Source organism: Tripterygium wilfordii, chromosome 17, assembly GCF_013401445.1.
Source record: "Tripterygium wilfordii isolate XIE 37 chromosome 17, ASM1340144v1, whole genome shotgun sequence".
NCBI lineage: Eukaryota > Viridiplantae > Streptophyta > Magnoliopsida > Celastrales > Celastraceae > Tripterygium > Tripterygium wilfordii.
This window is the reverse complement of record NC_052248.1, coordinates 1,133,279-1,150,142: the sequence shown is the minus strand read 5'-3', so window position 1 is coordinate 1,150,142 and position 16,864 is coordinate 1,133,279. Positions and strand designations below refer to the sequence as shown.

The 16,864-nt window shown below is 38.4% G+C and overlaps 3 protein-coding genes across 3 annotated transcripts; 2 read left to right on the top strand and 1 right to left on the bottom strand.

Moving 5' to 3' along the window:
• Positions 1–363: 363 nt before the first annotated feature.
• Positions 364–3,203, bottom strand: LOC119982463 (uncharacterized protein OsI_027940). The gene is made up of 6 exons (XM_038825849.1): positions 3,051–3,203; positions 1,876–2,062; positions 1,330–1,483; positions 1,147–1,184; positions 985–1,066; positions 364–742 (listed from the first exon to the last, which is right to left on the bottom strand). The coding sequence occupies exons 1-6, from the start codon at positions 3,053–3,055 to the stop codon at positions 633–635; spliced, it is 576 nt and encodes a 191-aa protein (XP_038681777.1). The 5' UTR covers positions 3,056–3,203; the 3' UTR covers positions 364–632.
• Positions 3,204–5,955: 2,752 nt separating this feature from the next.
• LOC119982951 (ABC transporter C family member 14-like) lies at positions 5,956–13,524 on the top strand. Its single transcript, XM_038826562.1, has 12 exons — positions 5,956–6,351; positions 7,827–9,945; positions 10,028–10,348; positions 10,418–10,504; positions 10,595–11,227; positions 11,306–11,470; positions 11,625–11,919; positions 12,012–12,226; positions 12,377–12,682; positions 12,764–12,827; positions 12,916–13,155; positions 13,258–13,524. Exons 2-12 carry the CDS (start codon positions 7,846–7,848, stop codon positions 13,356–13,358), a joined length of 4,527 nt encoding a protein of 1,508 aa, XP_038682490.1. The 5' UTR covers positions 5,956–6,351; positions 7,827–7,845; the 3' UTR covers positions 13,359–13,524.
• Positions 13,525–13,949: 425 nt separating this feature from the next.
• Positions 13,950–15,350, top strand: LOC119982656. The gene has a single exon (XM_038826139.1). It carries the CDS (start codon positions 13,950–13,952, stop codon positions 15,348–15,350), a length of 1,401 nt encoding a protein of 466 aa, XP_038682067.1.
• The last annotated feature ends 1,514 nt before the right edge of the window (positions 15,351–16,864 follow it).

The following is a 16,864-nucleotide window of genomic DNA, read 5'->3' as shown; positions in this document are numbered from 1 at the left end:
GTCCGAAATACGACCAGTTATAGGACTGTCACCGCCCATTGGGCCATCTCGTAGACTTCTGGGTCTTCACGGCCCATTGGGCCATCTAGTACACTTATGGGTCTTCACAGTCCATGGGCTATCTCGTTAACTTATGGGTCTCCTCGCCTGGTATATTTTTCCCTCTTCTAAAAGAACTTCAAGTCTCCAACAAACTTTTGGCGCACGTCCAGGTTAGTCAGGGTATCTCCTCTAGGACAGTAAACCAAGATCACCAGAACACACCGAAGATGATGAAAACCCATAATTGGCCAGATGATAGACTCAAACAACACAAAAGACACAAGCAAGCAAGCAACAAAAAGTTGAAAAAGTTGAAATCCCCAACAGGAATCAAGACGATGAAAATTACAGGGAACGATCAGAAGTAAGAAGATCGAATACAGATTTACAATAAGCGTTTTTGCTAATTAAGACAAGACACAAAGTCAGAAACTAATGATCTCAATCCCTCTCAATGACCAGGTAAATTTCAACTGCACTCGAGAAAGGAAACAAACACGCATATAACCAGCCTCAAATACTGAAAATTTAATGCACAAATATAAGTTTAAGTGAACAATTATAATTATATCAATCACACTTTAGATGGTTTATTTTTTATCTTCTTGTCTGCCTGCTATACTCATATCAGCATCTTTTTCTGCAGCCTTCTCAGCTCCTGTCTTCTCAACGTCCTCTGCTTCTGGCATCGCAACTTCATCTACACAACAAGAAAGACATTTCATCTCATTGTTTCAATCAGTCTTTTATCAGTACAGTTATAACATATTAACTATAATATAAAAAAAAAAAAAATTATATTTTGCCTTCTGGCTACCATCACAGAATTCCCAATCAAGAATATAACCATCACTCAACAAGGAGCTTCATGGAACATGAACACATGTAGCACCATAACCTTTATCAAGGAGTATTTATAGGCTTATAGCTTATGACTTTTACCTTCATCATCACTATCATCAAATTCACCCGGACCATCATCACCCATGTCCATGCCGCCCATGTCCCCCATACCCCCGAAATTCTGCATGCCATAGAAAGTATTAGAATGATGAATAAGTAAAAACAGATCAATGAAACCTCCAAAAGTTAATATATACTCACAGAGAAATCCATCCCTCCCAGGTCTAAATCACCATGACCTAACAATAAAATGAGAAGTTAAATACTTAAACCAAATGATTTCCAATTGGAGAGAGAGAGAGAGAAAAAAAGGTGAAAGTACAGGATTGATTTTCAATATGATCCAAATTTTAAAACATAGATTAGAATAATGCATTCCAGTACCATTATCTTCATCTTCGTCCACCCATTTGTCCCAATCTACCTTCACATAATGAGGCGCCTTGCCATCTCCACGCAATAACTTTTTCCACCACCCCTTTTCAGCTTTCTCCAAGATGCAGAAAATGCTCCTCGGCCCTACATTGACTTTACTTTCCTGTAACAATGAGAGATAACTTGTCAGTTGTCACAATCGAGTCCAAATATATAATCCAAAATGAACAAAGTGTTTGATTAATATATCTCAAGTGAAACAAGACACTTGCTCACTTGAAGCTCATGATTCCTTAGAAAAGGATTGCTCGAAATAGAACCAATTACCAAGACACCACAATGCAGGGGATACTGTGAAGTTTTTCTTTACGTATGTCAAATAAGGAGGGGGAGAAAGAAGCAATCAGCATGACAGGCTTAATGGACATAGGAATGTCATTCTTTTTTCTGCTTTCTTTTTTGAATGGAATAAAAATGTCATGTCATTCATAACTAGACAAACCAAAGAAAAACCAGATGGTCATAGACTTGCAGCCCAAGAGACCATTATCTTACCTCCACATTGACCTTATCATGAAGCTCCAATTTCAGTTCATAAAGGTGGTTTTCAGCTCCACTACTAGCTGAGAAAGTAAAGATACCTTCTCCCTCGAGATTGACCTTTGCATCCTTTGAATCAGGCAATTGCACTGTGATAAAAACTTTGTCTTGCCTCTGGGCCCATTTCAGCTCAGGATGGCGACTAAGGAACAAAAATCATATTATAACAAAGGCACATGAAGGAGAAGAAAAGACAGGTGCTAAACCAAAATATAAACCAATCACATATCCACTGCACATGCACAATTATGCTCCTTGCAAAAAATTATCCATATTCAATAGCACTATAGCAGTAACGACGAGAAAAAAGTATAATAAAGAATATGAAACATGCAGCACAACCATTTTCTAAGTGTGGATATGAACAATACAAAAAAAGGCACGAAGAGGGTGCCAACCATATAATATAACTGCGGTTTAAGGACAATCCCAAAATAAAATAAAATCAACTATTCTATCAATAAGGTGACACCAGAAATCTATAAGATACAGACAATAAAACCTACAATCATACTTAACACAACAAAGGAACAAGGAAACTAGACTTAAACACAATTAATGAACAAGGAGCTTGTGGCCCAGAGGTAGCCAACCCTTCACACCTATTACCTATACGAGTCAAAGGTTCAATTCCCCCTCCCAAAGAAAATGAAGAATGTTTCGTAACTTAGTCCTTGATAACCAAACATACATACGCCAACTGAAATTGGTCCAAGACTAAGCAATAACGCATCATCTTCAACTTAACAAAGTGAATAGAAGAGTGTTCAATCCACAAACTTGTGAAAAAAGAGTAAAATAAAATCATAAAGATAAAAATACACTTTGAAAACCAAATAATTTCACCTTTGCTGCTCCCAGTTCCCTACACGAAATACATTTTACAATAACCTATTACTCTGACTCTCTGTTGAAACAAAATCTCAATGCCTTTCCGTTTCCGATACTTTCTCAGCAATCAAACGGGCATAGCCAAACACTTATCATAAAAGCAACATGGCGTCAAACACGGCAACAGATTAAAACACCCGTGGTGCACAGATAAGAAAGAAAAATAAACCAATGGCATAAGCGTAAAATCAGTCGATCATGGCAAATCTAACGCAGGTATAGCAGAAGATAGAGTTTACCTCATTCTGTCTCTAAAGGGAAAGAGAGAGCGAGTAAAACCCTAGAAAGCTTAGTACGCACTCTGCACAGGGGAACTGTGATTTAACTATTTAAGTGTAGAGATAGAGAGCCCGTCAGTTCTAGTACTTTCTAGTTTCTACTGATATTTAAATTATAGTATATTTTCACTCGCACTGTAATTAGCGTAATTTAAGGTTTGCTTTTCAGTTTTCTCGCTCTGGGGAAGTGAATTTCTGATCAAAAGTTGATATAATTGAGATCAACGGCTGTAAAGCATTTCGAGTTAGTCGAGAAAGCTCTATGTTAATTTCTTATGAGCGGTCCGGGCTTTCGAAATTGGCCCAATGGACCATCACTGATAGGCCGAGCCTGGTCAAGCACCATTGAATCTAATCGACCAATTTCTCTTGGGCTTTCAATTGAGCTTCCTCGTATATTTCTCTTGGGTGGGCCTAATGGAGGACCCAACCCAAACTCATGGGCCGGATATTACACCAGTTGTCTGAAAAAACCAAAACCTCGGGCCTTCAACAACCCATTCTTCCAGTTGTCGGAGCAGGCATTTTGATACTTATCTTCTAGAAACACCAGACCTTACTATCTTGGAAGCACATATATCAATGGGGGTACCTGCGGTGTCTGACCGTTGGATCTGTTTTTAAAAAGTAAAAAAACAACGTGGGTCTCACACCATTAAACAGATCAGACGGTGTTGCACGAAACTGCAGGGAGGGATTGTTTGCAGTTCCTACGATAGGTACCCCGAACTGCATCTACAGATCTACTTGTAGATTTTCCTTAAAAAAGAAGGGAAAAAAAACTACTTTTTTCACTTGTGAAATAAGACAGTTGATTGTTTTTCAATACGTATGTTCATTGTCCAACTTTGTTTTGTTTTTCTTTGAGCTTATTCCAAGACAACATTATTATGTACAAAAAAAAATTATACTTTATGTCCAAATCGACAAAAGGCTTTGTTTTGTTTTCAAGCGATGTGTGTGTGTATGTATATATATATATATACACGAATGGACCACTACGTATACTTGGACCACATTTTCTTCAATCGCTAATATTAACTTATTAAGGCTAATTGTCCAAAAAACAGAGAGACATAGACACCGACTCTTTTGTCTGGATGCCATTGATGTAACTCTGTCTTCAATTTCTTATGCAGTTCTTCCAGAAGGCAAAATTATGGGCCTGGTTTTGTGGACAATCTTGATCCATGCAATTGCAACGTTGCTCGTGCACAGGGACAGACAAACAAACAATGCATTAATTATGGCTCCCAAAAACTGACAATTACTTAAATAGTTGCACAATACTAACAGGTGCCGGGGCTCTGCTGTAATAAAATTACAGCAGGCCCCGTTGTAATGGCAATTTGAGACAAAAAAAAAATATTTTATTTTTAAAAAATTATAGATATGTAGTTTATGGTCTAACGAATCCAACGATATATTTTTTGTTCAAAACAAAAATCATATGCTACATGAAAAATGCATAACAATTTTAGACCGTCGAATATAAACTCAAAACATTCGGTGTCTGGATCACAATGAATTTGATTTTTGTTTCGAACAAAAAATATGACGTTGGATTCGTTAGATCGTAAACTACACATCTATAATTTTTTCAAAATAAAATAAAAAAAAAATTTGTCTCAAATTGCCATTATAGCGGGGCCTGCTGTAATTTTATCACAGCAGACCCCTGCCACCCAATACTAACATGAATTCAACGCGATCCAAGGCTTTTTCATCACAATGGCTCGTCAAGCGTCACCTGATAATGTATATGTTTGGCGGTATATTTTTATTGTGTTCAGTTGTACTTCACCTCACACCATCACAATTTTTTGTGATACATCAAATGCTTTTACAGCAGAACTTACCTCACAGCACCATAACTTTTTACTTCACAGCATCGCACATCACCTCACCTCACCGCACTCCCAAACGTTTATAATATATGTTGAATTATCCCACGTAATCAAATTAGATCAATTATTTTATTTTAGATTAATATACAATATAAATATTAAGTGATTTTACATTAATATTATTAGTCATCTAATATAACCGTAATTTAGATACGTCAAACGCATCTCACAGCATCACACCACACACTTTACAGCAGTTGATATCACTCCCAAACAACACCAATAACACTCATTTGCGGGATATTGAAGTTGAGACTTATCATTTTTCTTTTCTTTTTTTTTTTAAACGGGAGAGAGATTCGAATACTAATTCATCATGATAATACATATCATTTTTATCACTTCAACTAGTGCCTCGGTGTGAGACTATCATGTAATTGATATACTAATTGATATCAATTTTTTGAGTACGATAACATAATTGATATAATAAATTTGGTAAACGAATATTTGGGTGTGTACTGTTGCAACAAATCCGTCCCTATTGTTATTTTTATACATTTTTCTCTTTTTTGTAATTTAATAATATGAAAATGACTCCTCACCAATCTTAGCTCAGTGACAGCGATGATGAGATTGAAACATTTTTATTGAAGATGGTTTAAATTTATAATTTTCACTGGAATTTTTTGATACTTCATTCAGTAGATTCAAAACACAAACGTACAAAAAAAAAAATGGATCCAATCAATAAAAATATATCGTCAAAACAAATTTTTGGATGTCACTATATATAAGACAAAACTCTCTCCTTTTTATTTTTTTAAAAAGATAAAATCTCTTGAAAAATGGAGCGAGTAAAATATTTTTTGATGAACATTATTTGTATCTCATTCTTTTACTAACTATATTTTACTAATTTTTTAAAAACATTAGAATGAGGGATGTAGTTAATAAAAAATGAAATGTAAATAATATTGATATATTTTTTTACCCCGCGCTGTCCATCAATCAAGCGGTTGGTAATCAGTACGTTCCGAAACAATCAGGAACCAAACCGACGTCGCTTTGACGTTGCCGAAGGCTCGAAGCAAGCACCTGTTCTTGTGTGCTCTCCGCAGTCGATCCAGAAGGTGTTTGGCCTGGTCGCGGTGGGGTCTAAGGGCTCTACCCGGGACCAGCTTCTCTCATTCCTAAAGTCCAAGTCCAAGGATGAGCTCGGCTCCTTCACATCCGAGCTCGTCTCACTGGTTTTCGTCGACGGGACTTCCAGTTGTCGGCCCCGATTGTCCATCGCAAATGGCGACTGGATTGACGCCGGGTCGATCACTCTCTCTCAAACCTTCCTTCAAGCAGGTTGTTGACAATGTATATAAGGCCGCTTCTCGTCTCGTCAGATTGACTTCCAGACTAAGGTAAAGTGCTCTGACTCTCTTCACTTTTAGATACGAATGTTTCGTATGCTTTCATTATTGGATTGATTCGTTCAATCGTTGTTGCGTGGAGAGATGAAAGGTAGACATCAATTTTGGTCCAAGTTTGAAATTGATTATTGGATTTAGAAAGAGTTACACTATGACAATTTGCTGTTAGAGCTGATTACTGTTTCAATCAAGAGTTAATTATACTTTTCATCACTGATATCATCGTATACTTTTAGCAACCAAAGATTTTTTTAAGAAAACCAAGTTGGAATATCAAAGTTAGTAGGTTTTCCTGCCACATAAGCATTTGTTGACAAGAATGTGCTACTAAATGCCACATAAACAAGATTCCTGACCGACACAATATCAATTCTGCCCGAGTACTTAAAAAGTCTCATTTTGAAGAAATGAGTGATGACTTTGTAATAAAAAATCTTTAGGTGCTAAAAATGAACAAACTCTATCTTTCTATGATGTAAAGTATAATTAAACCTTCAATCAACAACCAAAGCCATCGGGTGTGATTGCGCAAAAAATAATCACGTCACTACCATTGATGTTTAAGTCAAGTAGTCAATGATTAAAATCACGTGCGTGGACCCAAATCTGGGGAAAGTTGCTCCCACACGGCCACACTCGACCCAAAAGCACGTGACTATTCGGAATTTCTGTTGATTTAGACCAGCCACAACTCCAAACTACCACAATCCACAGTCCATAATTGATCCAAGTTTCCCTCTGCGGGGAAAAAAAAAGTGTGTTGATTTTCGTCCAATTAATGACCAAGCTATATTATACAATGATTGTTTTGGTGCAAGAATCTGGTTGCAGCTGTTGTTTTACACCATTTTTCCTTTTCACTCTGAACAATAAATAATCTATAGAAAGCTACTTTGTGACAGAATTATGAATTTTTCATTGATCCTCTGCTCGAGGTAAGTGATGGCATTGTCAACAGTTTCTTGCTTATGCTTTTCAATAGGTTGATTTACTGTTTTCTGATGTTGAATAATGTCCGGCATCCAATTTTTTAAGCCTTAAGACTTCACTTTCAACAAGCTTAGAATGGTCCTGGAAAATTTAAATTATTTTATACTTTTAATAGTATTCTAAATCAATCTTTCATGTTTTCTTTCGTGGGGAGAATCCAATTCCATCATAATCATCTGATATGATATATTATTTGTCTCTCATTTTGAATAATTTAAGCTTTCTGCCAGCCTTTGTGGGTACTTTTGCTTTTCTCTAACCAGTCTAAAGGAATTATTCTTTCATTTCACTTTCTGGTCTGCAATCATTACTATAATTTTAATCTGAAATTGCATGTCTCTCTATCAGTAAATTGAGGAGCCAGAATTTTCAATTTTTTTTTTCTAATATCATCAACAATTCACTATTTTAATTCTTTATTGTAAATCAATTCAGGGAGCAGAGGAACAAGCATATGAGAATCTTGTGATTTGCAGTTAAATTTGAGTAGCAAACATGTTTTCTGATTCTTGGGTTACCTCACTCTCATGCTCAAGCTCAGTGATCCAATCCTCTGGAGACCAATCTGTTCCATTGCAACTTCAATGGCTAAGATTCATTTTCCTCTCTCCATGCCCTCAAAGGGTTCTTTTTACTGCTATTGATCTCTTGTTCTTGGTCACTGTCCTTGTATTTGGAGTTCAAAAGCTGTATTCTAGATTCAACTCTCATGGTGACTCTGGCTCTGGAGTTAACAAGCCTCTCATTAGCAATGGCCGAGCTCTAATCAGAACAACCATTTGTTTCAAGCTCTCATTGATAGTGACAGTTGTGTTGACTCTCTGTAATGTCACTGTGTGCATTCTAAGCTTCATTAGAAGCTCTCAATTGCGATTTGTGGCAATGTTTTGGTTAGTTCAAGCCATTACTCAAGCTGTCATTGGAATCTTGATTGTTCATGAAAAGAGATTTCAAGCAGCTAAGCACTCGATGCCGCTGCGAATATACTGGGTTGTGAGCTTCATTTTGATTTCGTTGTTCATGGCTTCTGGGGTTATTCGTTTCGTATCCGTTGGAGCTGCAAAGCATTCTAATTTGGTATTTGATGATTTAGTTTCTGTAGTTTCTTTTGTATTGTCAATTGTACTTCTTTTTGTTGCGATTAGAGGATCAACTGGGATCACAGTTGCAAGAGAATATGAAGAAGCAGTAATGGATAAAGAAGAGACCAAATTTCCTGAACCAGTAATGGTCAAGTCCAATGTCACTGCATTTGCTTCTGCTTCTCTATTATCAAAGACCTTTTGGCTTTGGATGAATCCCCTGCTAAGCAAAGGTCACAAATCTCCTCTAAAGAGTACTGATGTCCCGTACCTCTCGTCGGAACATGGAGCGGAAAAGCTGTCAAATAACTTTGCGTTGAACTGGCCTAAACCACATGAAAAATCAAACCACCCAGTTCTAACAACATTGTTCCGGTGTTTCTGGAAGGAAGTTGCACTAACTGCATTTCTAGCTATTGTAAGGCTCAGTGTCATGTATGTTGGACCTGTTCTCATCCAAAGTTTCGTCGATTTTACTGCCGGGAAAGGTAGCTCTCCTTATGAAGGATACTATCTTGTATTGACTCTCTTGGTTGCAAAATTTGTGGAAGTTCTAAGCACTCATCAATTCAATTTCAATACTCAGAAGCTTGGAATGCTCATTAGAGGTACTCTTATAACCTCTTTATATAAGAAGGGTCTGAGGTTGTCGTGCTCAGCTCGTCAAGCTCATGGTGTAGGACAGATTGTGAATTTCATGGCTGTTGATGCTCAACAGCTTGGTGATATGATGTTGCAGCTTCATGCTCTATGGTTAATGCCATTGCAAGTCACCATCGCATTGGTGCTTCTGTATAACTGTATTGGCGTCTCATCATTCGTGGCTGTACTTGGGATTGCTGCTGTTATTGTTTTTGTTGTATTTGGCACCAGAAGAAACAATAGGTTCCAGCGCAGTTTGATGAGTAACCGCGATTCAAGAATGAAGGCAACCAACGAGATGCTTAATTACATGCGAGTGATTAAGTTCCAGGCATGGGAAGAACACTTCAACAAGAGAATTCAGAACTTCCGTAAAGCAGAATTCAGTTGGCTCACCAAGTTTATGTACTCGATATCTGGCAATATCATTGTGTTGTGGTGTATGCCGCTTCTAATATCAACTCTAACATTCGGTACTGCCATTTTCTTAGGGGTTCCACTGGATGCAGGGACCGTGTTCACAACAACAGCAATCTTTAAAATCCTGCAGGAACCCGTCAAGAACTTCCCGCAGTCGATGATCTCAGTGTCACAAGCAATGATATCACTAGCGAGATTGGATCGTTACCTGATGAGTAAGGAGTTGGTGGAGCAATCAGTGGAAAGAGAGGAGGTTTGTGATGGAAGTATCGCGGTGGAGGTTAACGATGGTGTGTTTAGCTGGGATGATGAAGATGGAGAGGAGGTATTAAAGAACATAAATTTGGTAGTAAAGAAAGGTGAGCTTACTTCCATTGTTGGTACAGTTGGATCAGGGAAATCTTCCCTCCTGGCCTCAATTCTAGGTGAAATGCACAAAGTATCTGGGAAGGTATAAATCACGATTCATTCAGTTTTTCAAATTGTGTTTGCTAATCATGAGCATTTTGTAAAACTAATGTGCTCATTAATAGGTCCGAGTTTGTGGGACGACAGCATATGTATCCCAAACATCATGGATTCAAAATGGAACCATTCAAGAGAATATACTATTTGGTATGCCTATGAACAGAGAGAAATACAACGAAATTGTCAGGATCTGTTGCTTGGAGAAAGACTTGGAAATGATGGAGTATGGAGATCAGACAGAGATTGGAGAGCGTGGTATCAACCTCAGCGGCGGGCAGAAGCAGCGGATACAGCTTGCCAGGGCTGTTTATCAGGATTGTGACATATACCTTCTTGATGATGTATTCAGTGCTGTTGACGCACATACTGGGTCAGATATATTTAAGGTAAAGTTTTTGTATCTTGCTTTCAGAATTGATCAGCTAGAGTGAATTGCATTCAAATATTGTTTGCAGGAATGTGTGAGAGGAGCTCTCAGAAACAAGACTGTTATTCTAGTTACTCACCAAGTTGACTTCTTGCACAATGTTGATCTTATAATGGTAAGTGACATAATTTTTGCCCTTAATCTTATGGAAACATAGACATTGTTGAACTTGTTAATTCAAGTAATTATATATGTTCTAATACAGGTCATGCGAGATGGGATGATAGTACAGTCAGGAAAATACAATGATCTAGTCCAAAATGGCTTAGATTTTGGAGCACTAGTAGCTGCCCATGAAACCTCGATGGAACTTGTGGAAATGGGCAAGACCATGTCCCTTGAACCTTCTTCAAAACCAGACAAGTCTCCACGAGCCCACTCAGATCTTCGTGAAGCTAATGGCGAAAACAAACCTGAAAATCAAGCTGCCAAGTCAGAGAACTCAAGTTCAAAGCTCATTAAAGAAGAACAAAGAGAAACTGGCAGAGTGAGCCTGCAAGTATACAAGGTATACTGCACTGAGGCTTTTGGGTGGTGGGGCATAACTATAGTGGTGTTGTTGTCTGTTGTTTGGCAAGGATCTTTGATGGTTGGTGATTACTGGTTGGCGTATGAAACTGCAGACGAGCGTGCTACGTCTTTCAATGCTTCATTTTTTATCCGTGTCTACGCAATTATTGCAGCTGTATCGTTTGCTGTGTTAGCAATTAGAGCCCTTTTCGTTACGATGTTCGGGCTTAAGACAGCGCAAATGTTCTTCAAGAAGATCCTTCATAGTATCTTGCATGCCCCCATGTCCTTCTTTGATACAACACCATCAGGAAGAATACTAACAAGGGTAAGAACTGGCTTTATGTGTTAAATTATGGATATAAGAATTGGAAATGCTTATGTCCGTCCACAATTTTCTTTGCAGGCATCAACTGATCAGACCAACATTGATATCCTGGTTCCCTTTCTTATCAGCATAAGTGTTTTGATGTACACCACCCTGCTTAGCATCATCATTGTCACTTGTCAATATGCTTGGCCGACCGTGTTCTTATTGATTCCACTTGGTTGGTTGAATATATTGTATCGGGTAAGCGCTTTCCATTCAGTTCCTGTTATATCTTGTTCTGAATGTCATTTACCATTATGGATGATATGTACAGCTCTGATGCACATTACCTGAGCCTTTTAATGGTTAGCTTCGTTTCATGATATTGATGATCTCTTCTCTTTTGGGGGTTCAGAATTACTTTCTTGCTTCATCTCGTGAATTAACGAGGCTTGATTCGATCACTAAAGCACCCATACTCCATCACTTCTCTGAAAGCATCTCTGGGATTATGACAATTCGCTCTTTCAGAAGGCAGGCTCTTTTTTGTCAGGAAAATGTAAATCGTGTTGATTCGAATGTTCGTATGGATTTCCACAACTATGGATCAAATGAATGGCTGGGTTTCCGTTTAGAACTGATTGGGAGCTTCATCCTCTGCATTTCTACTTTATTCTTGATCATGTTGCCCAGCAGTATTGTGAACCCAGGTAATCATGAAACTGTTTGACTGGCTTATAGCATCATGATGGATTATACACAATTGTCAAGTAGAACTCTGACTCATTTCTCCACGTTTCAGCAAATGTCGGTTTATCCCTCTCATACGGGTTGTCTCTCAATGGTGTGCTGTTCTGGGCTATTTACATAAGTTGCATGGTTGAAAATAAAATGGTTTCTGTTGAGAGGGTAAAGCAGTTCACGAAAATCCCAGCGGAGGCAGAATGGGAGATAAAGGAGCGGCTGCCTCCTCCAAGTTGGCCTGCTCAGGGCAATGTGGACCTTGAAGACTTGCAGGTAACTAGCTTCAACTAACTATGAGCTTAGGTTTGTTTTAGCCGGTGTAATTCATTGGTTTTTATTGGTTAAGTTTCTTCCTTGTTGATTGATGTGTGTTTGGGCTAAACTACTGTACTCTTATGATGATTCATAAATTCTACTGAACAGGTTAGATATCGTCCAAACACGCCTCTGGTTCTCAAAGGTATTACTCTCAGCATTCATGGGGGAGAGAAGATTGGCGTAGTTGGTCGAACGGGGAGTGGGAAGTCAACTTTGGTGCAAGTGTTCTTTAGGTTGGTAGAACCATCAGGAGGGAGCATAACTGTTGATGGTATTGACATTTGCACACTAGGGCTTCAAGATCTTAGGTCTCGCTTTGGAATTATTCCTCAAGAACCTGTCCTGTTTGAAGGAACTGTGAGAAGCAATGTTGATCCAATCGGACAGTGCACAGATGAAGAGATTTGGAAGGTATTTGCACCAGTGACCATATGATATCAGAGCTTAAATTTCTGGTCTTCATTTAGCTGAAAGCTTTGATAATTTCTGTAGAGCCTCGAGCGATGCCAACTCAAGGACGTCGTGGCTGCAAAGCCTGAAAGACTTGATTCTCCAGGTATCTGTCCGTCTCTAAGCTTGTTGACAGTCCAAGTCCCCAATGCTGTAATCTTTGCATTGACACTTACATAATCTCAACTTTACAGTGGTTGATAATGGTGATAACTGGAGCGTCGGACAAAGGCAGCTTCTCTGCTTGGGAAGGGTTATGTTGAAGCGCAGCAGACTTCTGTTCATGGACGAAGCGACAGCTTCTGTGGATTCACAAACTGATGCGGTTATTCAAAAGATAATCCGGGAAGAATTCGCGGCCTGCACAATTATCAGTATAGCTCACAGAATACCAACCGTTATGGACTGTGATAGAGTGTTAGTTATCGATGCAGGTGCACACTTTTGCTCTGCCATTCTCATTAGGTTCTAATATATGCTTCTTTATACACTCTTTGTAGCTTTCTACTTATCTTTTTTGCCTTCATCTATGACAGGAAAGGCAAAAGAGTTTGACAAACCATCGAACTTGATTGAGAGGCCATCTCTTTTCGGGGCATTGGTACAAGAGTATGCCAATCGCTCGGCTGAACTATAAACGTTCATTCTTTATTCATCAAACCTTTGGATGACCTAAATCTAATTACAAAAATATGTTTGTATGTATTTAGTTTAGGCCCTGTTTGGTTGATGGTATCGTAATGATATTAGGATTCCCATAAAAGGGGTAATCGTAATTCAATGTTTGGTGTTTTCCAAAACCATCCTTGTCTAAGTAAAGCTCGTAGAATGTATGCTTAATGTTTCCACACAAATGTCATACAATTACAGCCCACAACGTACATATTAAGCTTGATAAATGACCGGTAATCTCATTAAACATACAAGCAAATTAATATGAATCCTAATCCCATTGCAATATCAGTTCAACCAATCAAGCCCTTAGTGTAAAATCAGAATTATTTAATACAAGCAAACTATATTTGAAAATAAATCCAATTTGAACTCGGTAATTAACCCTCCTAAAGGTGACATATCATATCAGGTAAGGGTTTTACATATCCGACTCGGATTAGGAGGAGGAACACAAACTATTAACTAGTATATATTGGCTCTTGATTTACATAGAAAACACATCAACAACTCTTTCCTTCTCTCTTTCTTTCTATACCCACAATATCATATCGACATGGCTGCTGATACAGTTTTTCATATTTACAGAAATTTAGGAGACTATTTGTCTTGGAGTATTACACCATCTTCCTTGTTCAATACCAAGAACAAAGCATCACTGCTGCCTCATCGTAGTTGCTGGGAAGACCTCCCGGACGGCATAGTCGAGAATATCTTCCAGCGTTTATCAACATTCAATCGCATTCGAATGAGTGCTGTTAGCAAGTCTTGTCTTCGACAGATGAAGGATATCCGTCCTGCTCCTCAACTTCCATGGTTATTGATGAATGACTGGAAATTCTTCGACTTGTACGATGGCAGAGTTGGTGACCTCAAAGTGGACAAAAGGTTCAAACAAGGTTGGTTCATTGGATCTTCAAGAGGCTGGTTGATTTTTGCACAGAAAAGTTTTACTTATCTCCCATGGAATCACATCTACAAAGCCAAGCAATATATGAAGGAAAATTGGCCATCTTTTTATTCTTATTCTTCTCATATAATTTCAAAGATCAAAGAACCAACAGTAGAAGCCGAATTCTTTCTCTTGAATCCGATTTCAAAAGCCTTGCACCAGCTACCTTGCTTGACAGCAATCCCAGTTTACAAACACCAAAGACATCACTACTTATGCCAATGCAATCGCGAATGTTCTTTTAAGCAAATTGCCATCTCTTCTTCCGACATATCACAACTTATTGTTGCTGCTGTTATCAATCCCGACAATACTGAGGATTCTATACCAAGATTGGTAGTCTGTAGACCAGGCAGAGACAAGCAATGGACGATCTTCAGCGACAACGGGGACCAGGTCAACATTGGAAACATCTATTTTTATAGAGGAACATTGTTAGTGTTATGTTGCTGCAGGCAAGGGCATGTTAACAAGGATTACACTGTTGTCTTAGGAGAAGGTGAAGCTGTGAGAATAAAGATCGTTTGCATTGGCAGAGCAGCATCCAGCACTTTAAAAATTCCTAATCGAGTTAGTACTGCCATGGAAGAGGGCCAAGAGGCACTGTATATTGGAGTTCCATACGCAGTTGAGTCAACACAAGGAGAATTGTTATCCGTCATCAAAACCACCGGAGTTTTTATGATCAAAAGTTCTGTCTTTGAATTTTTCCGGACATGTAGTTTTAATGTGTTCAAGATAGATCCAGATACCGGAGATTCTCAGAAGATGCATGATATAGGTGATCAAGTGATATTTTTGGGCGGTAGCAGTTGTCAAACATTTTCAGCTAGAGATCTTCAGCTTGAAGGCATTCGGGGAAACTGTATCTACTTTGTAGAAGACTATTTGAAGTGTCGTGAATCGGGAATTTACTACTTAGATGATGGCAAGTTCGAACGCTCTTTACCTGTAGCAGACTTTCCATCGGGGATGTTTTTAGCTTGGTTCATGCCAAATCTGTAATCTGTCCACCGAAGAGGGATTATCTTGTATTCATTCATTCCTTCCTTTTTTTTTCTTGTTCTAAATCCACTGTGTCTCAAATTAAGCGATGAGATTGTTGATAAGCCTGATAGCAGCAGAAATTTCTATTAGTTATCAATGCTCAGATGATAAATTAATAAGCATTCACAGTTCTGACAAAAATTTTCTAACTCAAATCAAGTTCGAACCCATCTAAAAACATCAGGAGCTTGTTCCGATTTTTGACAAGAACACTGATGATCTCAGGAGGCTTATTTTGATTTGCCACAGAAAAGCTATCATAAACCAAAATGGAAAATTTCTAATTTGAGCACACGAGTAAAATAAGGCAATAATATGGCTATGTTCTGTACTACACCTTGAACACATGAAAGGTTTCTAATTGTATTGTTTTGCTTGAATCAATCTACACAAGATTTCTAATACAGGTGTATAGATGCATACTTGCAAGCATTCATGTCTGATAAGAGAAAAAAATAAAGGGAAACATACCATTCATCAAGATCCTCATGTTACCTAAAGAGCTCACAGAGCGAATCATCACTGAAGAATATGAAACTGCTTGCCCAAAGACAATACGAAAAATTATGATATCCTCCTATACATGGCGCTCAGGTCTTGTGAGGTGTGGGTGAATTCGGGAGCGATACTCATTCATGGGAACCTTCATAACAAGAACAGTAACAGAAAATAATCAAGAATCACCAAAGAACGGAAAAGAAAGATCAACTAGAGAAAAAGAACAAAAGTTCCGTGACACTGTGACAGAAAGAGCTAGGTTTTTGACAGATGAAAGGAAATTTACCGCCAGAGGGAGACGGTGGTGGATTTTCAAGCACAATGACTCCGTAATTTTCCATGCCTTGGTGATATCTATTTGCAGAAGTGAAAGATGTAGAATCACGGCCGACGAGGCGGCGGTGGTGGAGACGGTTGAGGTGGATGATGATTCTTGAAGATGAGGACTAAACCGATTGTGCGTTTGGATGGGCGTATGTGCCTCTTTCAAGATCGTAATCTCCAGTGATTTTTCCCTCTCTTTCTTCTCTCTGTTCTCTCTGTTCTTCTCCTCTCTGTTTTTCTTCCGTCCTCTTCCCCTCTTCCCATGGTGAAACAGTAAAACGATGAGACAGAGAAAATGATCAGACTGACAGAGATGGAGAGTGAGGAAGAGAGTGAAGAGAATATATAAAGCGGGAAACACTAGTGTACGAAATTATATGGGCCGGCCCATAAAACGACGTGTGAATTCTAGTTGGGTCTGGGCCGGCTATCTTATTCATAATTTGTTAATTGCTATAAATGTCGTGTTATGACTGGTGTATTATGCTATCACGATACATGACATAATCTTTATTCTGCTCTGTATTTGAATCTATGATACAAATAGGGCTCCTATATTACTCTCGATTTGTAAGGACAGTTAGCTCGATTTGTAAGGACAGTTAGCATTGTACTCTTGGTGGTAGAATGTCATATGTAAAAGAAATTCG

Coding starts and splice junctions, on each gene's coding strand:
- LOC119982656 (XM_038826139.1), top strand. CDS start 13,950: ATGGCTGCTGATACAGTTTTTCATATTTACAGAAATTTAGGAGACTAT.
- LOC119982951 (XM_038826562.1), top strand. CDS start 7,846: ATGTTTTCTGATTCTTGGGTTACCTCACTCTCATGCTCAAGCTCAGTG. Junction 11,228..11,305: donor CAGGAAGAATACTAACAAGG/GTAAGAACTGGC, acceptor TTTTCTTTGCAG/GCATCAACTGATCAGACCAA. Junction 13,156..13,257: donor AGTGTTAGTTATCGATGCAG/GTGCACACTTTT, acceptor CATCTATGACAG/GAAAGGCAAAAGAGTTTGAC.
- LOC119982463 (XM_038825849.1), bottom strand. Junction 1,185..1,329: donor GGACGAAGATGAAGATAATG/GTACTGGAATGC, acceptor TTTTATTGTTAG/GTCATGGTGATTTAGACCTG. Junction 743..984: donor TGATGATAGTGATGATGAAG/GTAAAAGTCATA, acceptor CTTGTTGTGTAG/ATGAAGTTGCGATGCCAGAA.